The sequence below is a fragment of the Pongo pygmaeus genome, chromosome 21 (assembly GCF_028885625.2).
Source record: "Pongo pygmaeus isolate AG05252 chromosome 21, NHGRI_mPonPyg2-v2.0_pri, whole genome shotgun sequence".
NCBI lineage: Eukaryota > Metazoa > Chordata > Mammalia > Primates > Hominidae > Pongo > Pongo pygmaeus.
In genome coordinates, this window is record NC_072394.2 from 40,271,251 (window position 1) to 40,297,114 (window position 25,864).

Below are 25,864 nucleotides of genomic sequence, written 5' to 3' on the forward strand. Positions count from 1 at the left end.
TCTATTTATTACATTTTTCTCTTTGAAAATTACCGCTCCTGATACCCTCTCTGCACCACCAGCACCCAGCCGTCCCGCCCCCATCTTGTTGAGGTATATAAAGAACATTCTCTTGCAACTCTTTCTCATCCGTTTTAATCAGCAAGATTAAAAGGGAAAATTATTGAGAAGTTCTGGTTCAGTATTTTTGTGGAACTGCCTGAAACTCAAAAGTCTCTTCTTTATTTAGACTGTGGTGGAAATTGCTTCTGCAAAGACTAATTCTGTAAAATAGAGAAAGAGGGTTGTTATTCATGTCTTACTCCATATGGCCTTTTACTTCATTTTACTCTTGTTAAAACTGTTAATTTTTTAATCCACATTTACATAGTGTCTGTCTTTTGGGCACAGTCAGCCCAAATATGAGGCGCATTTTCAGGCTTTACATGGTCTCTTTTACCTTCCTTCTTTAATAGCATTGATGATTGCCTTTTATATGTGGGAAGCATAACATGGTAGGAAAAGCTTACAGTTTGGAATCAGGCAACTTAGATTCAGATCTAAGATCCAGCCACCTACTCAAGCACATGACCTTAAGTCAGTTAATCTCGCTAAGCCTTGGGTTCCACATTTATAAAATGGAGATGTGGATAGAACCTTTTCCACAGCTTAGTTGTGAGGATTCAGTGAAAAAATTGTGTACAGACTCAAGCCTACTGGCATAGATAAACAATAAAAATGATGACAGTTATTATTATACCCTACTTATGTTCAAATAGGAATTTGAAGGAACTTTCACCAAAACAATATGGTGGCACTAAATCTTAGCTTTGAATAAGAATTTGTCAAAACACAAATGTTAAATTAGGGAACCTATTTGCAACATATATGGAAAAGGGTAATATGCTTAATTTATAAAGAGTTCATAGAAGTCAAAATTGAGCAAAGGATAAGGGCAGGCTGTTCAAGAAAAAGCAATACAAGTGGCCAATAAACATAGTGTGATGGTTAATTTTATGTTAAGTTGACTGGGCTGTGGGATACCCAAATCGTTGGCAAAACATTATTCCTTTGGGCTTGGGTTGGTACTACTCCATTGGCTTTCCTGGGCCTTCAGCCTGCAGATAACAGATCACGGGCCTTCTCAGTCTCCATAATTGCACAAGCCCATCCCTCATAATAAATCTTTTTCTGTACATTTTTATATTTCCTATTCTGTTTCTCTGGAGAACCCTAATACACATAGGAAAAGATGTTTAACCTCATTCATAACAAGAACAAAAACATGCTAATCAAAAGAAGATCTCATTTTTCACCTACTGGGCTGTCACAGTTACTAAGTTGGATAATATGCAATCTGAGTGAGGATATGAGAAGACAGATGCTCATATATATACTAATAGTGGGTATGTCATTGGTACAGCCATTTTGGAAGACAGTTTGTCAGTGTCTTTCAACATTTCGTATGTAAATTTCTTTTGATGCTCTAATTCCACTACTAGGAATATGCTTTAAGAATATTTGTGCAAAAGTAAGCCAAAATATGTGGGCTTGTATACTCATTGCAGCATTGCTTCTAATAGCAAGAATGAAATAACGCAAAACTGGAAACTACCTAAAATACCCATGAATGGGGCGCTATTTAAAATTGTGATAAATAAGCTCAGTGGAATTCTAGATAGCCATTTTTAAAAAATGAAGTGTGGGTGCCGATATGGAAATATGTATTAGGGAATATTTATATAGGTGAAATGCAAAATTTTCCCCCTGAAAATGTACACAAGGTACTTTGTAGTTTTTCTTGGGAGAGAAGAATGGGTTCGTGGAAGGAATATGGGAAAAGAAATATATTAGTATAGATGCTCAATAAATATCAAGTACACGTTGTACCTTTTCATGTAGTTTGATTTTTACCTCATACATCCATTGCTTTTATTTTAAACTCCATTGGTAGGGGGTGAAGGGAATCAGTAACAACAAAACAATAAAAGAAATTACTTTCTGTGGTTGAGTATAAATTCATCTTTGAGCTTCCTAATAGCCCAGGCAAAGAAGGAATATTGATAAGGAAATACAGAAAATTGATCAGGAAAGAGAAACATTTTCTTGATCTTGATCTCTGAAAGGACTGTGGCTGCTGAGGAGATTGGTGTAAACTCAGATCCAATGCTGTCTCTCCCCAGCTTAAAATTCACTGGTAGGCCCTTGCCCCTGTTCTCCATGGTCAGCCTTTGCCCCCCCTCACTGGCCTCCCCTCTCCCACATGGACATGGCAGTCCATTCATACTGACTTTTGCATATATTGTTCCTTCTGCCTGGAATTTTCTCTCCTTTTCTCTGCCTTGTTGTTGGCTATGGCTCTTCTTTGTTTTGTAAGATTTTCAGTTGTTGGTTATGTCCAATGGTAACCCTTGGAAGTCAGTTGTCCCTGCTCTATGTTGCCCACGTCCTGTTTGCACCCCTCGGTAATGGAACTTGTTACACAGTGCTATAATTGTTTTGTTTTCTTCACTAAATGAGGAGCTTCTTCAGGTTAGGGAGGCTGTGTTGTTTGTTTTTGGCCTTGAACACTCAGCACTTGCTAGGCACAGAGGTAAACTGGTCAGTGGATGGAGTGAGTAATCTGAAGTTTGAGTTCTACCTCTTCCACCAATTAGCTCTGTGGACAAGTCACTTCTCTCTGGGCCTCGGTTTTTCCATCATACAATGAGAAATTTGGCTCAAATAATCAATGAGAACTTTGGCTCTGATTTTTTTTTTCTTCCTCTGTGGTTGTCAGATTGTCATATATATAATACCAGGATGTTGTCACCAGCTGTCATACTAAGTAATTCCAAAGTTTTAGAACTGATCTTGTTAGAATTCACTGCATTTATTATGGCCTGTCCCATATCTGTTCACCAGCTGAAGAGATCACAGCTACTTCCAACTTGGTTGGCACAAGGTTACAGAGTTGATTCTGTCCCTCATTCTTCCTGCCCCTAACCTTCTCTCCTTGGCATACACAAAGGTCAGAGCACTTTCCATGAAGTGCATCTTCACAGACGTTCCTTTTTTATCCTACTTTCTCACCCTGAGCTGAGCTCTGTTAGCTCACCATCCTTACCCTGGGTTCATGGGGGTTTTTGCCTTCCTGTGAAGGTAGGGCCCGTTCTCTCCACTACTTTCTACCCTCACCCCACCCCAGTGAGTGACTACGGCAGACGGAGGTTACACCACCTCAATCCCAGCTTTACATAAAAGTTGAAAGGAAGATACTGGGGGAGCCTGGGGTCTTGAGAAGTTATATAGTACCTCTGTCCACAGCATATTTTAAGAAAAATGTTATATTTTCAATACCTAAAAAAATAGATTCTACCAATTAGAAATATGTTATTGAAATTGATGGCGCCCTCGGAAAAAGCCGTTTACCTACTCCCACGTACAAAAACTCTTTAAGGACCATCTTGTAACTGAACAATTTGAAAGCATATTAGCAATGCAAAGGTAGTATTGCTCTGAATTTAAGATAGGCATTATATATAAAAGTGCAAAAGGTATTTGAAGGCATTTGAAACATATCCAGAATTCAAAAGTGGCCTGTTTGCCCCCATGCCCACCTCCACCACTGAAAACTTTTATATTGATAGCCTGCTTTCTTCCCATTCATTCAGCAAGTATTCCCAAAACACCTACTATGTGCCAGACATTGTTTTAGAACCAGGGATATGGCAATGAACAGAGCAGACTTAAAATATCTGCCTTCAGGGAATTTGTATTCTAATTGAAGGGAGATGGTGAACAAAACAAATAAATAAATGATACAGTGTTTTGGAAGGTAACACATAATGAAGAGAAAAATAAAGCAGATAAGACTTGAGAATAGCCACGTGAGGCATTGCATTTTTCAATAGGGTAGTCAAAGGAAAGCCTCGCTGAGAGGATGACAGTGGAGTACAACCAGATTTAAAGAGTAAGTCATGCAGGTAATCTGCCGCGGAACATTTCAGGCAGAGGAAACAGCAAGTGCAGAAGCCCCGAGGCAGGAACAGCCTGACGTTAGAAGCAGCATTTAGTCTGAGTTGGGGAGTCACTGGAGTGTTTTAAACAGACCTGACTTTAGGTGTTAACCTAAGGAATTACGCTGGCTGTTCTATGGAGATTAGGCCAAAGGGGACAGGGGTGGAAGCAGAGGGACTCACTAGTAGGCTATTGACTGCTCCAAGCAAGAAATGATGGTGATGTGGATGAGGGTCGTGTAGTAGCAGTGGTGGCGGTAGTCAGAAGAGGTGGGATACTGGATGTGATTTGAAGGTAAAGCTGATGAGGTTTCTCGTGGGATGTGAGAAAGAAGGGAATCAAAGGCATTTTCACTGGTTTTGGCTGGAGAAACTGGAGATTCTGGTTGCCATTAGTTAGATGGAAACAACTATGGGAAACCAGTTTAGGGAGGAAGATCAGGAGCTTGTTTTTGGACATTAAGTTTAAAAGAACCAGCCAGGCACAGTGGCTCACACCTGTAATCCCAGCACTTTGGAAGGCCAAGGCAGGTGGATTGCTTGAGGCCAGGAGTTCAACACCAGCCTGGGTAACATGGCTAAACCCCATCTCTGCAGAAAATACAAAATTAGCCAGACATGGTGTTGTGTGCCTGTAGTCCCAGCTACTCAGGAGGCTGAGGCAGGAGGATTGATTGAGCCTCAGAGGTTGAGGTTGCAGTGAGCCCTGATCGTGCTGCTGCACACCAGCCTGGGTGACAGAATCTGTCTCAAGATAAAAATTAAGGAAAAAAAGGTTGATAGGATGTTAGGCAGCCAAGTGGAGAGGGCAGGTAAGACAGCTGAATATATGAGTCAGCATTCAGAGGACAGGACTGACCTATAGGTTCAAATTTGTGAGTTGTCAGCATGTAATGGTTTTCAAAGCCATAGGACAAGATGAGATTACCAGGGAAGTGAATATAGATAGAAAATAGAAATCTAAGGACTGAATAACCCCAACATTAAGAAATTAGGGAAACGAGGGGGTGGGGAATGCTTATTAAGTGAAGAAAAACACACTGGCACAAAATTATATCCGTGCTATAATCAGAGAAGTAAGAATGCTTCCTTGTGGCCTCAGTAGTCAGGTGACATTCTTGGGAACCCAAGGTAACTTTGGCATAGGAAGATGCTCCTCAGTTTTCAAATAAACTGTTTGTTGTTCACACCGTGAGCATTTTATTTCAAAATAAACTTTGTTCTGCCATTTCTCCACCAGTAGACTTTTGTCACCTCCTTTTCAAGGTCATTATTCTTGATTTTTTGAAAGTTCTTTTTAAAGAAAGGAATCTCTTTACACCTGAAGCCTATAATATACCCTTCAATTACCCTCTTCTTCCAAGAGTAGAAGAATAGTATTTCATAATAGAAGCAGCTGGGTTGTTGAACTCAGAAAGCCCTGTTAACTGTTTTGAAGTGCTTACAGTCCGGCCACCTTTAAACTTGAAGCAGGGGTGTTAGCTGCACCAGAATGTAAGTGATAGCACTGGGTCCCTATCATATTTCATATTTAATTCCAGGCTGTTTACTTGGGAAAGTTATAAGGTAATTTGAGAATTCAATACAACATGTCTTATCCATTATTTGTTCATGTCATGGCTGGTGTTCATATTCTATTCACAGGTTATTTCTGTAAAGGCAGGATTAGTTTGAGATTCTGTTGTGGACAATAAAAATCAATTAATTCCTGACAGAAAAGGAATTCTAACTTAGTTTTGATTCACTTGCTCAAGTTGTCCTTGAGGATATCATCCCTTTTGAATATGTTTTTTGTGCAGTGTGAAGATCGGTTCGGTTTTTTAGTGACACAATTTAGGTTCTTGTCTTATTAATCAATAGCAGCAGTCAGAAAGGCCTACTTATTCTGCCCTCGATAGAACCAGATGCGGCTTGAAGAGAGGTAATAATTACTGCTCTGATCTCAGCATGTTCTCTTTTCTCTTTCCCAACCCAGAGCATGTCTGTTCGATCCTGGCTTCCCTCCTGCGGAACCTGAGAGGGCAGCAGCGGACCCGGCTTCTGAATAAATTCACTGAAAATGACAGTGAGAAGGTGAGTGACTGTTGGACTGTAAAGCTGGGACCGAGACTGATAGAAAAGCTCTTTACCTGATGTGATCTGAGGGATACTGGGTTGAGTGGTCCTACCCTAAAATTCTCTTTTCTAGCACCTGGGCCCTGTTGCTTTGCATGTCAAAGGCTTTTCTGGTTATTCTGCTTTTCATCTCCAAATACATTCTCCTGGGAGTAGTAACACCTGAGGACGATAAGACTAGTACTTGAGGGGGATTTTTAGACCCAAAGAGCATGGATTAGACTAGGATTTTTGTTGAGGGCTGCTGCACAGCATAGCAAAGTGATTAAGAACATTGGCTTTTGGATACAGACTTGAGATTTGAACCTGTTTTCGCTGCTTTTGAGATGTGTGCCACTCTGAACCTCAGTTTCCCCAGCTTCAACATGGAGACATCAATACTCATCTTGAAGGATCAGTGGGAGGTGAATTAGATAAGGTCTTACTAAGGTGGTGGTAATAAAATGAAGATAATGATAAGGAAATGGTAGAGCCTGCCCTAAATGGGCTGTGGAAGCTGGGAACACAATTACATGAAATTAGATGGAATGGGCTATGGAAGCTGGGAACCCAATTACATGGGATTAGATGGATCGGGCTATAGAAGCTGGGAACAGAGTTACATGAGATTAGATGGATCGGGCTATGGAAGCTGGGAACGCAGTGACATGAGATTAGATGGATCGGGCTAGGAAGCTGGGAACGCAGTGACATGAGATCAGATGGATCGGGCTATGGAAGCTGGGAATGCAGTGACATGAGATCAGATGGATCGGGCTATGGAAGCTGGGAACGCAGTGACATGAGATCAGATGGATCGGGCTATGGAAGCTGGGAATGCAGTGACATGAGATCAGATGGATTGGGCTATGGAAGCTGGGAACGCAGTTACATGAGATCAGATGGATTGGGCTATGGAAGCTGGGAACGAAGTTACATGAGATTAGATGGATCGGGCTGTGGAAGCTGGGAATGCAGTTACATGAGATTAGATGGATTGGGCTGTGGAAGCTGGGAACACAGTTACATGAGATTAGATGGATCGGGCTATGGAAGCTGGGCACGCAGTTACATGAGATTAGATGGATTGGGCTATGGAAGCTGGGAATGCAATTACATGAGATTAGACGGATCGGGCTATGGAAGCTGGGAACGCAGTGGCATGAGATTAAATAGATATTTTATATCTTTAGTATGCCAGACGATAGGATTTTTAACAGTAATAAGAGCTACCATTTACTGAGTGACTACTATGGATTGGATGATAGAGCAGATGACTTTCATCGTTGCATATATTCTCACAACACTATGGTTTATTTATCCCTGTATAGTTATTATTTGCATTGACAGGCAAGGCAGTTGAAGCTTAGAGACATTATGTAACTTACCCAAGAAAGGTTTAAGACTGTCTGTTTGAGCTACCTCTGACCATTTTTTCTGCCCTCACCAGGAGTATAGCATGATGAAGAGGTCATCAAGTTAGGACACGGAGATCTTAGTAGTCACGTCACCCTAGTGACATCATTTAACATCTGTGCTTTGGTTTCCTCATCTTTAAAATGGGGTTTGCTACCTGTCTTCCCTGCACACCTTGTCAGGTTTTTTTTAAGGTTTAAGGAAATAATGGTCATGAAAATACTTTATAAGCTGAAACATTAAGGTCTTAGGGTCATCAGTGTTGGCTAAAGAAGGTTTGACCACAGTCTTCTCAGACTGTCTGATGGCATGTTGCAGGAACATCACCTATGAACCAACCATTATCAGCTCCTGGGTAAATGAATGCCAGAGTTGCCAAGGGCTATGGTGGTGCCAACCTGATAAAAAGATAAGTCAGGAGTCTGGGCTGGCTTCACAGTGTTTCTTCAGTCATTTTGGAGTCTTGGGGAAAAAACAAAACTTTTTCAAATCCACTGAGTGTTCCTCAAGCCATGTTTGAAGCATGACTTTGCTCAACTTAAAACCAGTTTTTAAGTTATTGCCAAGCAAAAGTCAGGGCTTTTTTAAAAGTTGCTGAAGGAGGTTTTCTTGCTCTCTCTTCTGACTCAAAAGCTACTAAAAAGATTTTACTCAGGCATTTTTAAAAAAAGATCAGCTCTGGGGCAGAATCTGAACATGAAAGGTTTCAGTTTGAAAAAAGAAATTTCTGTAAAGTTCCAAGTGAATATCAAGTGTGTAACTTCAAGCTCCTTCTCTTGGCAAGAAGGGACTTGAATTTTTATTTGTTTATTTGTTTTTAACAACGTACATTCCTGGGAGTTCTAGAAGGGCTGAGAATGCGTAGCCTCCTTTCGGGAATGGGCCTGGTTCAAACTGCATTCATCCTAAGTGTTTGCTTTGTTCTGCCCCAGCTCTTTGATCCATTCCTGATGTGTCCCTAAGCAAAGCTTCTCTCATCCGCTATAAGGAGTGCCGGAGCGGGTCTCCCTTTGTGAGGGAGCGACAGTGAGATGAATAGGAGTGCCACTGTTCTCTTGCTGTGCGTTGTCTTTCCTTCTCACTCAAGCCTGTGAAATCTCTCTTTCAGGTTGACAGACTAATGGAGTTGCATTTTAAATATCTGGGTGCAATGCAGGTGGCGGACAAGAAGATTGAAGGGGAAAAACACGTACGTATCCCTGCCTCACTTTTGCCAGCTATTGACTTGCCCTCCATTTGGGTCCCTTGTGTTCCTCCCATCTCCCCACAGGATAGGTAAGGGCAGCAGTGCCATCTAACATGTTACAGAAGTAGAGCAGATGATGGTCTGCCAAGTGGTTATGACTGCTCTTCTGACATGAGTGATAGCCTTTCAGGAAGAAAGGCATCCATCCAGGTCTGACCTGGGAGTCTGGGTGGACAGCACAGGCACCCTTGACAAGAGCTTCTCTTCGAAAATCTGGCCAAAGTACAAGGCTGTGACCTGGTACCATGTTGGCAGAGCATGTCTTAGTACTCACACTTGGTGGCTTCTGAAATCCTGAAGGAGGCATGCTGAGGAAGGGTGATCACAGCGTAGAGGAGCTAGAAGGAAACTGAATGGTCCTGGAATCCAGTTACCCCATTTACAGATGGAAAACTGGAGACCTAGAGAACAGAAGCTCAGATGCATTGCAGCCGAGCCAAACTGCAGGTTCTGAAGGGCTGACCCTTGTTTTCTCATGTTGATGGTTGCTGAGAGAAGTGACATCTGCTGGACGTTTTTTCTTGAGGGGCTGTGCTTACTATGGTGTTATCCCACCCTCTGTGTTTTTCACCTCCTTCCATTTCGTTCTCCACCATCTCTGGCCACTGTAGCTTTCCATCTGTATTCCTTAATTAGGGTAAGTTTTCCTGTCACTGTTTAATGTCTGATTTGTATTTGCTCCCCTACAAGACACTTCCCAAGTCTTCAGTCACATTATAAAATGACGCCTGGCTTACTTTTTTCCAAGTCTACAGGAGACCTCATTTTCCTTGTGATCTTGTTTTGCCGCATCACTTCATCCTTCTTTTCAGTCTTGTCTTAAAGATACACTTGAGGCTTTTGAACTTCACTGGTGGAAGGACTAATTTTAGTACAGCCCTCCCCTCCCCTGTGTTGGGACCATCCAGCTAAGGCTACCGTGTGCATTGGGAATTACACCAGCATTTTCCCTCGAGGCATGCCTCAGGCCAGAGTGAGAGACTAGGGCTGTGGGGATGTGGGGAGACAGTGACCTTGTTATCTGTCCTGTTTCTCTTTGCCACTTCTTATCCACCTCTCCCCTTTCATAAAATGTACCTTCATTCATGAACACCAGCAGATAGGTAGCTGTGCTTTTCATTTTTGTGATTTCCCTATGATCCCTAAACTGAGTAAGTCCTCAGAAGTTTGTGGATTGATTGAATTGATTAACTGGGGCTTTCTTCTTTTATACAGTGATACTACTGCAAGATAAAAGGCAGAGACTCTAAATTCTGAGGCTGCACTTTAGATACTAGCATGTTCCACCACAATTCTTTCATTCCAATTCACCCCAACCCCTTTGTTCTTTAATTAAACTTTCCGTTTCCATCTTTTCTACCCTATACAGTAACTTGGGCATGAAGGACACTCAGTGGTTGTTAAATTGCGGGAATAATGTACTCCTTCTCTTTATCTGAATGATAATTAGAAACAACTTAAAATTCCCTGGACTTTTATAAGGAAACAGCTATCAGACAGTTAGAACTCCAGCCTTGATGGAATCCGTGATGTTATCTGCTAGGGAGGTTTTGAGGGGTGGCAAAAGGAAGACCTGGGATTCAGGGGACCTAGGATTTAAGAGCAAGCACCGCCTTTAAATCACTGCTTGTCACTATGCCTCATGTAGCCTCAGTTTCTGGGCTATAAAGTGATACTAGCCAAGATGATCCAACCCCTCAAGCTTCATGTTTTCCTTCATTGCCTCAGGTTAAGTTAAACATCCTTTGGTAACTCTGCCATTTTTGGACGATGGAATGAACTAAAAGAGCAGTGATAGGTTGGTCAGTGACTGACTGGTCTTCTAGATAGAGGTGCAGCAGTCTAGTAGAAAAGGTAATCTTGCCACTTCTAGCTCTGAGATCTTGGATAATCAAGGTGACCTTCCTAAGTTTTGTTTTCTCATCTGTAAAATTAGAATAAAAACACCTCCCTTTTGGGCCAGACACAGTGGCTCATGCCTGAACTTTGGGAGGCCAAGGTGGGCAGATCACTTGAGGTCAGAAATTTGAGACCAGTCTGGCCAACAAAGCAAAACCCCATTTCTACTAAAACTACAAAAATTAGCTGGGTGTGGTGGCGCACACCTGTAATCCCAGCTACTCGGGAGGCTGAGGCATGAGAGTCACTTGAGCCTGAGAGGTAAGGGTTGCAACAAGCCGAGATTGTGCCACTGCACTCCAGCCTGGGTGGCAGAGCGACACCCTGTCTCAAAAAATAAAAACAAAATGCCTCCCGTTAAAGGTTATTATGAAGACTAAGCATAAAGTATAGAAAGTACTTTGCTCTGTAAGTAGAAGTTGCCGCTGCTGCTGCCGCTAGAATTTCCTAGCTTCCTTTGGAATTCTTGTGTAATTTTTTAGTAAGCCTTTTAGTAAGCCTTTTTAGTAGCCTTTTTAGTAAGCAGTCCTTTTCCTGAGAGCATCCTCCTTGCAGAAGGAGTCGCCTAGCAGAAGAGAGCATTGGCACCATCAGATGCTTTATTTGAGGTGCAGCTTAGACTTTTTTTGAGGGAGACCGAGTAAGTGGCTAGGTGTCAGGGAGCAGTTTGCACATAGCTGTTAGGAAACTTGGCCTGCTTCCCAAAAGATTATCTATTATCAGCATTGAAGAGGGTGTGAAATTGATTAGCACTGACAGAGAGTAATCACTGCAGCCACTCTCCCGGCATTCACAGAGCTGCTGTGTGCCACGGGCACCAAGGCCGTGCCTTTCCCTGACAAACATCTGTCTCCTTGATGCCAAAGCCGTTTTGCTGGGCACTGGCAAACATTCCAAGGCCATTAGTGCTCAGCAGCCTCAGTGTTACGCAGAGAGCCAGGGCGGGTAGGGGTGAGGGATGTGTTTGTGAGCAGTGTTTGCTGCCAGCACTCAGGCGCCATCCTAGCAGATGAAGCCGCCTCACAGGTGTAAAGTGACTTAGAATAACACGACCTCCTTTTCACCTCTGCCTCATGCGGTCTTCTCTCTGAAGTTGCAGACAGTTTGTCTCCTTGCCCCCCATTAAATTTGAATGTCCTATACCAATTGGGAGCTCAGCAAATATTTGTCTACTTGAATTGAATGCTTATTTTTCAGGCATTTTGAAGACATTGACTATCAGATCAGTAGTGAATAATCTCTCACACACCTCACCAAGTCTGCAACCAAAAAACCTAAGATAACAGGCTCAAGTATTGGTATTTTTATTGTCTCAGCTATCACCTTCCCTGTGAACTTCAGACTTCTCTGGGCACAGTGCAAGTGCCCATGGTTTGCAGTTGACCAGGTCACTAGAGAGAATCTAGTCATTTGGCAAATGTTGATGAGGTGACCACTCTGGGAATGTGCAAGGCCAGACACCGATTGGGGGTGAGAAGCGAAAGTGCCAAGAAAAGAATGGGCCTAGAGATGGTTCCGCAGACGAAGGCTGGAGGATCCAGGGAGTGGGGAGAGGTCATCTAAGGCCAGAGTCACCCTAAACTCTAGGGGGGCTAGTTTTGTGGCTGAGCTTCGTGCTGAACCTAAAAAGCTAGGGATGTCTAGGGCATTTCCAGCCTGGAGTGAAACAGCAAAGGAGCAGCAGTGGGAAGCCAAGTGAAGGGGGAGAGGAGGGGGTACCTTCCATGAGTGGAGGGTGTGAGAAGAAGAGCGTGGGTTTTATAGCCAGGCTTTTTCCTGGTTCTCCGACTGTGGGCAAACAGTTGAACTGCCCTATCCTTATTTTCTTCCGGGATGGTGTTTGTTTTGTGTTTAAGGTGTATGTCCCAGTTTGTGTACTTTGAGAAGTTATGTATGTAGGGATATGGTGTCGGTGAATGTATTATGCACGAAAGCTGCTTGCACAGGGCCTGGCACACAGAAGGTGGTCAGAGAACCTTTAGCTTTCTTTTCTCTACAAGGACTGTTTGTGTCCCCCTGCCCCGCCCCCGCACACGTGTACACACCCACTGTCCTCATTCCCTGCTACTGCAAGGTTTTGCATGACTTGACTCTTCCCTGCTTCTCCAACCCCTTCTCCTGCCACTAGGCCCCTCCTGCCACACAGCCTTTCTTTCCTTCTTTACATTTGCCACTCCCTTCTGCCCTGAGCCTCCTCTCTCCTATCAGGTCTCAGTAAAATGTCGCCTCCTCAGAGAGGCTTTCAGTGATTACCATTTGTAAGAGAGCCCTCTCTCCCCAGCTGCTTCAGAACCTGTAATTATTTCATTTATTTGTTTATTCTGTGTCTCTGGGACTGTAATCTCTCCTGTTCATCGTCTTCTCAGGACATCGTGCTTGACATTCAGTAAATGAAAGACCACTGCTCATTAGGTGAAATTAATATCTGTCTGTGAGTATTAAGGAAGATAGGGCGAGTCACCCTGCACTTTCCACGTTATTCCTTAACACTAATTTTTAACCCTGATTTTTGTTTTCTCTGTGATTAGACCTGTCACCAAAAATATTTAAATACAGTTCTGTGGATCCTGTGGCATAACTATAGCAATATTTCACAAGGAAAAATACTTCTACTTGGAAGAATCAACAGGACTGACAGATAATTCTATACACATTCAGTTCAAATCATGTATTACAATAATCTGTAACTAGCAAAGACTTCCATGTCTTGGGCAGTGGCCTTCTGCTTTTATGTTGTATTCAAAGTCTGTGAGATTCCAGGTCCATAATGTCTCTGGACATACCCTAGGGGTTTCTGGTGAACAAGATTTGACCTGAACTTTTCAAGGGCATGTAATTCTTGAGACCCATCTAGTGAGCAGCAGTTCTTGTGATCCGTAAATATCCAGGGTTCTTGTCTCAGCAGGTTTCAGCTGACTCTCCGAATGACTTGAAGCCCAGAAAATACTAAGATGCCTATTGTTGGGAAGGCATCCTGACTTCTTGTTGATTCCTTCCCGTTTCCATTGGCTAAGTGTACAGAGCATGCCTGGCTTTTGACTGTCAGAAAGAAGACATAATTATATAGGTACTAGCAGGAATTTTTCTGAAAGAGGGAGGAGAGCCTTGGAGAGAGGTTTTCTCTTTTTTAGTTCCTGGGAAAATTATACTCAGCAGGTTTGTTCAATAAGTGTTCTTACCACATACTTTGCACCGTAATGACTTACAAATTGCATGCTAATTTTGTCACAGTTAAATCATTCCAGGCTTTACCTGAAAAGAAAAAGATGGACTCCTTGTAATGAAACAGTATCCACAGGACTTGATGTCTTAAACAGACTTTGTCCTTTGCATTCGAAGCTCATTTAAAGATTTATATGGAAGGGGGTGAAGTGCAGGAGTGAATGTGTGGGGTACGTGCGCCTAACACACTGGGTGAAATAGTAGACAGTGAAAGTGTGAGGCTGCCATCGATTCTTCTGCTAACTTGCTGGAATATTCTGGGGCAAGCTTTGAAAAAGAATCCTGCTGAGAGTTCCTCCCAGCTCCCTTCCCACTGCCAGCTTTTTTTTTTTTTTTTTTTTTTGAGACAGGATCTTATTCTGTTACCCAGGCTGGAGTGCAGTGGCATGGTGTGATCACAGCTCACTGCAGCCTCAAACTCCTGGGCTCAAGTAATCCTCCCGCCCCAGCCTCCCGAGTAGCTGAGACCTCAGGTGCGTGCCACCATACCCAGCTAATGTTTGCATTTTTTTGTAGAGATGAGGTCTTGCTATTTTGCCCAGAGTGTTCTCAAACTCCTGTGCTCAAGCAAACCTCATCCCTCAGCCTCGCAAAGTACTGGAGTTTCAGACCTGAGCCACTGCGCCTAGCCTAGGCTCTTCTTTAAACCTGTGGTTCCCAAACTTTCTCAGTCCCTAGATTTGCCAAAACACAGCTTACAGTCAGTAAAAGCTAGTGACAAAGGGGGCTGGGGGCAGAGGACATGGTGCTTTTACCACTCTCATACCCAGTTTCGACCATTTGCTCATTCACCCACTACTGCCTCCCTGCCTGCCCCCTTGCCAATCACAATCATCCTTTTTACTCTTGGAAGAGAAGTCAGAGGACCTGAATTCTGGTCCCACACCTCTGCCACTTACCTTGCAGTATGACCTTGGGCACTATTTCGCCTTCCTGATCCTCTCTGTCCTCATTCAGTGGTGCTAATATGCTCTCCCCCTACCAAGCTCATAGGCTGGTTGCAAGGTCTGATGAGATCGGGGCTAAGTGCCAGGGCCTCCCGAATCTCTGCAGACTCATGTAGCCAGCTGCCACCTGGACATCACCCATAGGCTCTTCTGACTTAGCGAGTCCAAAACCAGGCTTGTGTCCCTAGCCCTGTATAATCTCTTCCCCTACTCCCCATATTAGGGCAGTTTACCAGTTTGACCAGATCAAAAACCTAGGCATCATCTGTTTACTCCTCTCCCTCCACCTCCCACCTCTCATAGTCTGGTCAGCTTTACCTCTGATATCTCTGCAGCCTATCCACTTTTCTCTCTCTTTGCTACCAATACTTACATTCAGGCTACCATCATTTGTTTTCTTCCATTAGTGCAGCACCCGCTTAACTAACTAGTCTGCCTATCTGTAGGTTTGGGCCCTCCAGTTCATTTTCTACACAGCAGCCAGAGATTTTTCTAAAATGAAAATTCATGTATGCACTTCTCCACCCAAACACAGTAAACAGTGGCCTTGCATCGCCCTCGGGATGCAGTCTAACTTCCTGCGCTGGCCTCATGGTGCCTCGCCCAGTTTGGCCCCTGCTGGCTGCTCTAGCTACATCCCTCACCCTCGTGATGTGCAAAAGCCATTCTGTACCACTCACGCTTCCTGACCTTGTGCTTTCTCAGACCTTCTAGACATTGGCCCATTGCTCTGAACTCTGCCCAGAATACCTCTCTGTGCCATCTTTTCCACATCCCTTTCATGAAGCTGGCTAATGTATTACTCTGTATCCTTCAGAATTTTGGCAAACAAATTAGTCAATAAACATGTATTGAGTGTCTGTCGTATACTAAGCATTCTGCTTAGCATTTCTCTGACAGCTTCTGCAGAAAGTCTTCCCTGAGACTACCTGGAGCCCCTCCTGTGTGCCCTAAGTGCACCCTTGCACTCCAGCCTCAGACTGAAGATCAGGGACTCTGGAGCCAGACTGTGTAGACATAAATCCTGGTTCTGACTCCTACCAGTTGGGTGATTACAAGCAAGTTACTTAAACTCTCTGCTTCAGTTTCTTCATCAGTGAAAGGATGAGAATAATAGTACCTATCATGTAGGATTGTGGGGAGGATTAAGTAAATGTAGTATATGTAAATCACTTGGAATATTTCCTGGCACAGGGAAGTATGCCCTAAGTGGTAGCTATTATTACAAGTATTTTGGGCCTGTATGCTTATCTGTCTCTCCCTCTAAACTAACTCAGTCTTCACAAATAGGGACTAATCTTATTTACTTTCTCCTTTTCTCCAGTAGAGTTGTCATTTTCAGCCTTATATTATTGCATCGCTATCACAGAAGTACTGATTCTCTCAAGACCAGAGTATAAGTTGTCAAAATTCAAATGAGCAGTCTGGGTTTTTTTTTTTTTTAGCGGGGGATGTAAATTTAGAAATTGACTGAATTTAAGTAAATTTAGAATTTGCATCACACTTGTGATGGCGGCATCATGGTAATATGGAAGGAACATGAGTATGGCGTCATGCAAGCCCAAGGTTAAATCACAGCTCTGCCACACGTGATCTCTGTTCACTTGGGAAATGCCTTGCCCTGTGTGTGTGTGTCCATTTTCATGATAGCTTTATTATAGGGTCATTTTGAAGATTAATGAGATTGTTTGTAAAAGCCTGCAACATGCATTTGTGCTGAGACAGAACTAACATGTAGCCAGTCACTTGTTTGTGGGCAAAGCTGTGGCCTGAGAGCCTTGGATTCTTACCAAAACTGCCATCAGTTAGCTGTGCATTTTTGAAAGAATTTTCTTTTACTGATTCTCCAGCCTCAGTTTCCCCAGCTAAAAGACTTGCAGTTTCTAGGATTCTTCTCTAATAGTCTGCCCTATTTTAGAAGCTTTTGGAGGAAGATTTATTTTGCTGGTGTTGATGCTTCTCCCATCTCTAGTTACTTCCCTCTCCCGTGGTTCAAGTTTCTCCCCTTGCTTTGGAAGAAAGCAACTAGCATTTTCCGAATAGTGAGGCAATTCCCATCCATGACTAGAGACCGAGTGGAGGCTTCAGGTTTCGGCTCTGAGTCATGTCCCGTGTTATTAAGGCAAGAGAGGTTCATGTTGGCTTCATAGCAGCCTCTTTTATGACTGTCTCCTTTTATCAGCAAGAGGCAGCTCACTGCCTGTCAGGTGCAGATTAGAAATGACATCCGCATGCTTATTTGGAGGGCTTGCGACTTAACTGCTGAAAGAGATGGAGGCATGTGGAAAGATGGTGATTTGGTAGTGCTCCCAAGGACAGATTAACATGTAAAGTGAGTACGTGGCTGGAAGAGGGGGAAATACACACACACAACCCTGCAGAAATGGCACCTTGGCGCTACACATACCACCTCCTTGTGTATCTTTGGAGATGAATCTGTTTATTTTAGCAGCCCCCAAACAGGCTTATGCTGCTGTGAATTGCAATCTGTTCTACTTAATGCACCATTCACTGAATTACCATCTAAGTTTTTATTCTAGCCCTCTCTTATGGAATGAACAAAACAAAACCTATCAGAGTATCTCTCTCTCTTTTTTTTTTTTTTTTTTAGCTGTCTCAGATTGCATGTGGAATTTGCTGGTGTAGCTATAGATTTTTGTTTCCCTTTTAAAATTTTCTTGAATTTATAGGGAAACTATAGGCCAAGAAGCTAGGTGACCTTACATTTTAATGCTACTGGTTTGCGTTAGTCTCCAGATATGGCATAAAGAAAAATATCCCATCTATTTGTTTATATGCTAATACTATGAAAAGTCCATAAAACACAGACTTTTTCCTTTTTTGAACTATGAAAGTGAACACAGCCTTGGAGCCAAATTTGCATGGGTTTCTGTCCTGTTTCTGTTCTGTTTCCTGTTCCCCGTGAGCTTTTTGGCCTTAGGAGAGATTCATCTCTTTAAGCCTCAGTTTCCCATTTGAAAAGTAGAAATAGTAATAGTTTTTACCTCTTGGAATTCTTGCGAGGAAAAATGAGAAATCCGTGAAAGTGCTTAGCACAGTGCCTGGCACTCAGTAAGGACTCGAGAAATTTCACTATTGTTAGGATTCGGTTTTTGCTGTCATCTCTTGCCAGCATGAAAGAACTAATAGAGAAGGCCTGGGACTATGGAATCACATTCCACTCAAGTCTCCAACTGAAACCCAATGGTAGTCATTTGGCATCTGTCTCAATTTTTCCATCTGTGAAATCTGAAAATGTTATTTGTTGTACATACCCAACACAGGGCATGTACAGCAGGTAAGATTAATGCAGGTGCCCTGCTTTGCACAGTAAAAAATGCTGCATGAATGCTGAGTTGTCATCGCTTCACAAAGAAGGCAGTCACCTTCAGGCTCTTCGAAGGTGAGAGTTGAGTGAATTGAATTGTGGAAGACTCCCTTTAAATCTTAACTCTCCTGTCTTGTTCAGATACAGTCCAACGTACATATAGATTTTCACTCTGAAGTTTTGTAAAGTGAGAAATATTTACGACACTTAAGGAAGTTACTGGATTCTTGGAACGTCCCTTTAATCTCTGTTCATCATATTCCCATTTGAAGCGTACATGATTTGCATGCCCCTGTTGTCTTAAAATGGCCTAATGTCACAGCAGATCCAGGGATTGTGTCTCTGTCACAGGGAAGATGAATTTATTGGTGAAAGGATGAGTTAATCATCAGTGTTGGCCATCATGTCCTGTTGCGGTGGTGATGTGTGTCTCCAGCTTGAGGCATTTCTCGTAGCAGCTCCTCTCTCTGGGAACACCATCAGCCAACATCCTGAATCCATCCACATACCCATATGCAGGTAGAAATCTGTTACAGCTGGCTAGACATGCCACAGATTTTCAAAGCCAAGAGGGCCTTCAAGAGCACCGGATCAGGGAAACAGGGGTGAGGCACACTGCCACTCTCCCCTCCTGCAGTCAGGGTGGGCATTGCTAATGATTTCAGGGCTGTTTCCCACTGAGCTTCGCCTCAGCTTCACGACAGTTTTTTGTATCATACTCTGTACTCACTGCAGTGGGTTGAGTTGGCACTTGGGATGAACCCTGTTTGCCTTCCCTGGTCTAGTGCAGGCTTCCTGTTTCCAAACGAAGAAGCTGAGGCCAAGAAAAGTTAAATGACTCGCCTAAGGACACTAGTAAATTAGTATTTGATCTGGAATCTGATCCCATCTTCTTAGTACTCTGTTCCACCTTGGCAGAGGAACTTATTTGTAGAATTTTAATATATATCATAGTTCAGAGGAGTTCCAGTATCTAATTTGAATGCTTCCTGCGCTCACACAAGGTCTCTTGAGAGGGAAAGTAGGCAAGGGGAAGCTGGGTGCCTTCTTTAGAATGGGATATTTGTAACCTGTTAGTTCAGTCTCCATGTGCTAAGGAGGTTGGGCTGCAGGTATGATCTCCACACGGGCCAGCTAACTTCCCTCTGTTCTTTGTCTAGCCATTTTTAAAACATGTCTCATTGGTCAGTGGGGCATAATTCAGTTTTTCCCTACCACTAGAGAAACAAGTCCACTTGTATATCTTTAGTGCGTAATGGTCAGAGTATTATAGATCAGACTCCTTCACTTCCTCCAGAACCTTTGATGAGGGAAGGTATAAGGCAGGGAGAAGCTTGTGATGATAATTTTTTTCTAGAACTTTTACATTGCTTCTCCAGAGACTGAATCCTAGCCATCCGATCATGAGTGAAGTTGACAACAGCCATTTTGGAGTTTCAGGCACCCTTCGAAGTTCTTTCAGATGGCCAGCTCTACCTCATCACACACAGATAGCCAAGGAATCGTCTCGAGTCCTTATCTCAAGATCAGCTTTTTATGTGGCATCTTGGGGACCCATAAAAGGAGTCAGAAGTGTATTAATCCATTTAGAAGTCGACACTGTCTGTATGGAGTAAGATGGGAGAGAATAAAGGTGATGCCATCTTCTTTTTAAAACAGACCAAAACTTGAGAAGATAGAGAACTGTGCCCACACTTTCTCACTTTCTCGTTTTCCATAATCATTCTGCTTATTTTATTTCCTTTTAAACACTGAGTACACATTTATGTTTGGCTTCCCTGAATCCATTTAACAGTAAATATTCCATGCCACAGAGTTGTAACAGGCTAGATAAGGTGCTATTCTGACAACAGTCAACTTCACTGCATGCTGGTTTCTATGGCACTTCTAAAACTGTCAGGGCAGAAACTTCGTCTTCAGAAGCCAATCTCTGTTTCATCTCTGTGCATGTTCAATGCAGCAGTGATGATGCCTTTCTTGGAGATGAGCTATAGTCATATCTCAGATCTACATTTGAAAATTTCACTTTCAAATCATGTGGCCATATGGCTAAAAGTAGAATGTCGAATTGAACATTGTCAGAGTCTTGAAGTTCTGAGGAAAGAGAAGAAAGTGGAGTTTGGCATTGCTCTCTTGAGTTTGTCCTTTCTAAATGACAATATAGAGAAACTAGAAGGTGCAGTGTGTACCTGCCTGGTTAAAAGAAGATCAGATGATGGAGAAAAGTATGAAAATGGAAAAAATCACCAGGGGTACTTCTGACCTAATTAGAGAAACTTAATTTTGCTAAGCTCCATTCTTGAGCCTCCCTATCACTCTAATATTTAACGTTTTCCTTTGTTCTCCAGACAGCTCTGAAATCTATACCCACACAAACATGGTAGCATGAAAAGAGCATGGACTAGGGTTTGAGTCCCAGTTCTGCCACCCACTAGCCTTGAGGAGCTTGTTCTGCCTGAGCCAGCTTCCTCATCTAAAATGAGGGTAAGAATCCCAGCCTCTCAATATTATTATTATTATTATTTGAGATGGAGTTTTGCTGTGTCCCCCAGGCTGAGTGCAGTGGCGTGATCTTGGCTCCCTGCAACTTCTGCTTCTGAGGTTCAAGTGATTCTCCTGCCTCATCCTCCCGAGTACCTGGGGTTACAGGTGTGCACCACCACTCCTGGTTAATTTTTGTATTTTTAGTAGAAACAGGGTTTCACCATGTTGGCCAGGCTGCTGTCAAACTCCTGGCCTCAAGTGATTCGCCCGCCTCAGCCTCCCAAAGTGCTAGGATTACACGTGTGAGCCACAGCGCCTGGCCCCTGCTTCTCAATATTTCTGAGAAGTAAAGGAGTTAATATACAGAAAACCCTTGGCACTGTCCTGACACATAGTAAGTTCTCAGTAACACCAGCTGCTCCTCTCTGGTAGGTGGGTAATGATAGCAGTAGTTATTATCCAGACTGCCTCACGCAATGCCTAGTATGTAGTAATCAATCAAAAATAATATGATCTACCGAGAGCTGTGATCTAATAAGCCAAAAAAAAAAAAAAAAAGCCTCCCCTTACCCCTTTCTAATGTTTCCATTAGTGATACTGATGTCCCACTGTTGTTCTCTCCAAGTTGACTTTTCTGTGCCTTTGTGCATGCTCTTATCTCCTCTGCTTGGAATGTCCTTTTCAGCCTGTCAAACTCCTTCAAAATCCAGCTCAGATGTTACATTTTCTTTAAGCATTCCTGACCCCACCCCCCAAATAGACTTAGTCCAGCCTTCTTCTGGGTTCCCACAGCACTCAGTACAGTTTGAAAGGTCCTTTATAATAGTCATTATTACATTTTTCAAAAATAATTTCATATTGATTAACTTCATTAGATTATAAGCACCTCGATTATGTAGACTGTTTTATCTTTGCTGTCCCAGCACAGCACCTGGCACAGTTAGCTGTTCAAGACATCTCTCTTGAGTGAGTAAATGAATGAGTTCCACTCCGGGTTCCTGTGTTTGTGACCTCCAGGGGCCTCTTCTCTTCCCTTCCCCTTCTCACGTAGGCTGATGCCCTGGTCTTCCAGCTATGCAGTCTACCTGCTTCTTGATGCTCTAAGCCGATGTGTCCATCATTTGGCTGTTTGCATATTCTGATTCATGACGTTTTCCTGCACAGTGCTGGCTGACACTCTGTAGCCCATCATATCTGACTTCTCTGGCTGGCCTGTATGCCTACCATCAGCTCGCCCTCCAAGGCACAGTCCTTCCCCATTTCCTGATGTTTTCACTTCTGCCCCAGCCATGAAAGTCTCAGCACACACAGCTCATTAAATAGCTTTGAACCTCTCCCTTCTTTTTTTTCAGTACTGTTTGGTAAATGCTTTCCAAGAGCCTACTAAGGGCTGGGCACAGCGCCTCACGCCTGTAATCCCAGCACTTTGGGAGGCAAAGGCGGTTAGATCACCTGAGGTCAGAGGTTGGAGACCAGCCTGGCCAACATGGTGAAACCACATCTCTACTAAAAATACAAAAATTAGCTGGGTGTGGTGGTAGGCACCTGTAATCCCAGCTACTTGGGAGGCTGAGGCAGGAGAGTCGCTTGAACCCAGCACTCCAGCCTGGGTGACAAGAGCAAAACTCCTTCTCAAAAAAAAAAAAAAAAAGAGCCTCCTAAGCAAAAAAATGCTGCACAAGGTGCTTCCTAGGGTACAAAGATGAGCACAGTACAGCTCTTCTTTCAAGGAACGCACACAAGGAAGAGGCACAGATCTGAATGGCTAGTTCAAGGCAGGCCGTGGAAGGTACCACAACAGAGGTACAAATCCAGGGTGTAGGGGGTTGAAGGACTGAAAAATCATATCTGCTTGGGGTTCTCAGGGAACATTTTGTGAGGCACATCACATTGTAGACTTTCAATATATGATGATAGAGACTGAGGAGTGGGTGGTACCAACATGAGGAGCAAGGCGGAGACCAGGAAGGGAACGCAGGCCTGTCTGGGCTGAGCTGGGGTGAGGGGGAGTGAGCAGAGAGTACGGCCAACACAAGTCATTTCTTGTAGGGCCCTCACACAATGCGAAGACCATACCTCTAAGGTGCTCCATTCCGCTGTCTTTGCCCATCATGTGCCCTGAAACCTTACCCAAAAGTCACTTCTTCCAGGACGCCCTTACATTTCACCCAACCCCGATTAGCACCTGTCACTTACAATTTTTTTAACATGTGGGCACGCTGTACTTACTTTCTGGCCATTTCCTAGAAGTTTGTGACTTCCACCGACCTCTTCAGTGGTTAAAACCAGGGCTTCCCTTACCTCCATTTTCCTTATTTTTCTGCCTTAATTCAGTGCTTACGGTAGTGTTCTTGCCATTAGGCACTTAGTAGGGCCAGAGTTCTCAACACTGTACCAAGTCACTCATTTCCACATCAAAGATGAATCAGACATGATTCCTATCCCTGGGGAATCCGTTTTCTAGCAACTGGTAATTATGAGCAACTTAACCTCTGTGTGCTTTGGTTTCTAATTCATACAATGGGATGAATAATCCCTTCTCTGCCCTTTTTAAATTTGGTAGTAACTGCTGAACACTTCAGAGTTCTGGAGCAGGAAGTCATGATTATCAGCAAATGAGAAACTAAAGAGAACGTTCTATTTTTAAACTCATTGGACATGAGTCCAGTGCTCCATGACTACCTCGTGAACATTAATGCTATTACCAGATTACCAATGAATTTGCTACTAAATGAAGCTAGGAATTAGTGTTAGTGATTTGCCAGGCAGTGCAGGGCCTAGCAGTCTGCAGGCCAAAGAGGGTTCAGGTTTTGTCAGGGGCGCATGCTGCATTTCACACATCCAACACCCCCCAGGCCAAAGCTCTAATAAGTCACAGGAGTCTCCTTTGTAACCCTAGACCTCTCAGACTTGCTGTCCTCATATCCAGTCCTCCCAAGTAGATTCACTCATTTCCACATCAAAGATAGAGGCCTCATAGGAGCTGAGATGAAAAGTAGCCTTGTGTTGCTACAGGTTGGCCCCCCGGGTAAATAAAGAAGTGCATTATCTGTGTCTAAATAGTCTCTGAAGGATTCTTGGTGGAGATTGATGACCACAGTGGTGAGTTCTTCGAATGTGGAAGAGTGGAAAGCTGGATCCCAAGGGCTTCCATCAGTGACAGGAGCCCGAGCTGTCAGAAGGAACGGTGGCCATAAAGCTACCAACAGAATTATGAAATGGATTATTGCCATCAGAAGCATGTATTGAGCACCTGCCTTCTTAGGCCCATGCGATAGTCACGCAGAACAAGTCCCCACACCGAGTTCTCACTCCTGAGAGCTCATAGCCCAAACCAGATGTCTTACTAGATGCAGTTGTTCACACCTGTAATCCCATCACTTTGGGAGGCCCAGGCAGGAGGATCACTTGAACCTAGGAGCTCAAAGAACAGCCGAGGCAACATAGTGAGACCCTGTCTCTACACACACAAAAAAGTTTTAATTAGCTGAGTGTGGTGGCATGCACCTGTAGTCCTAGCTATTTGAGAGGCTAAGGTGGGAGGATCACTGGAGCCCAGGAAGTCGAGGCTGCAATGAGCTGTCATCACGCCACTGCACTCCAGGCTGGATGACAGTAAGACCCTGTCTCAAACAAAACAAAAAACAGAGATGTCTTTTTTCCTCTCATTGTCTCATTGGCTGCATAGATGTGTACTGAGCTAGGGCTCTACCTTCACAGAGCTCACAGTCCACTCTCACGAAATAAAGGCTGCAGACAGAGATAGCTGGTGGGGACTGAAGTCAGTGTGAAGACGATGGGGAGGAGAGGAGGTCGTGTTGCAGAGTGGTTTGTCAAGGTGCTGTCAGCAATTTTAGAAAGGAGCAGTTGTTAGCCTTAAAATCAGGAAAGCCTTTGTTATGGACGTAGCTGAAAAATGATGTGAGCTTGAACCATACCCTAGAATCCCAAGGAGGGAAAGCAGTAGGGCCCTGAGCTGTCTTGGCAGAAGTGTTCACAGCGCCCAGGATGAGGGGTGAGAGGATTCGGGTTGGGGGATGGTAAAGATGTTAAAAATTGATTGCACAACTCAATATATAAAAGCTATTAGGTTGTACACTTTCAATGGATGAATTGTATAGTATGTGAATTATATCTCAATAAAGCTGGGCTTTTTTTTTTTTTTTTTAAAGCAATCTACTAGGGAGGACTGGATATGAGGACAGCAAGTCTGAGAGGTCTAGGGTTATAAAGGAGACTCCTGTGACTTAATTAAGGCTTTGGCCTGGGGAGTGTTGGACGTGTGAAATGCAGCATGCCCTCTGACAAAACACCTAAGCCAGAGGGCATAGTACGCAAGTTGGGTGCCTGTGCCATTGGTTTCAGAGTTATGGAGAAAGGGGACCTTTCTCCCATGTGTTTAACTTGATGTGGAAGGGAGATTTCAGTATACAGATGCCCCTTGGCTTGCAACAACATTGCATCCTGATAAACCCACCATAAATTGAAAATATCATGAATTGAAAATGTGTGGCTGCTGGGCGTGGTGGCTCACAACTGTAATCCTAGCACTTTGGGAGGCCAAGGTCAGGAGTTCGAGACCAGCCTGGCCAACATGGAGAAATCTTGTCTCTACTAAAAATACGAAAATTAGCTGGGCGTGGTGGCACGTGCCTGTAATCCCAGCTACTCAGGAGGCTGAGGCAGGAGAATCACATGAACCAGGGAGGCGGAGGTTGCAGTGTGCCGAGATCGCACCATTGCACTCCAGCGTGGGGGACAAGAGCAAAACTCCATCTCAAAAAAAAAAAGAAAAGAAAATGCATGGCTGACTGGGACCTGAGGCTCGTCACCACTACCAGCCTTGCAGGAGAAGTACAATTTCTACTGCATGCCTGTCACTCTTACCTCATCATTAAGTCGATCTATGGTAGGTCAGGGGCCAACTGTATCTTACAGAGAGATTATTTATGGAGGCCCAAACCAAAGAGTGAAAAATGAGTGGAAGCAGATAAATAGCTTAGATTTGTATCCCTTCAGCTTATTTTTATTTTAGCTTTTTTTTTTATGTGGATGAGATCATTTTGGCCCTGATTTGTCAGATAGGAAAAAATAGGCTTTAAGCTCGCCTCCTGGGGCCTCTATAGTCCATTAAGAATGAAGAATATGAAAGATACTTTAGAGTAAAGGGAGATGTAGACAAATCAAAAAGATGAGGTGGTTTTCTTTTGCTGTTGTTATAGTTGCTATTGTTGTGTGTATTATGGCCAGA

At 43.5% G+C, this 25,864-nt stretch overlaps 1 protein-coding gene across 2 annotated transcripts in view; it reads left to right on the top strand.

The window, feature by feature from the left end:
* CTNNBL1 (catenin beta like 1) overlaps positions 1-25,864 on the top strand; it is a 180,447-nt gene that overhangs the window by 141,515 nt on the left and 13,068 nt on the right. For both annotated transcript variants that reach the window (XM_054467725.2, XM_063659052.1), the window contains exons 12-13: positions 5,953-6,050; positions 8,596-8,676. In XM_054467725.2, coding sequence (XP_054323700.1) covers positions 5,953-6,050; positions 8,596-8,676 — 179 coding nt within the window. The remainder of the gene's footprint in view (positions 1-5,952; positions 6,051-8,595; positions 8,677-25,864) is intronic.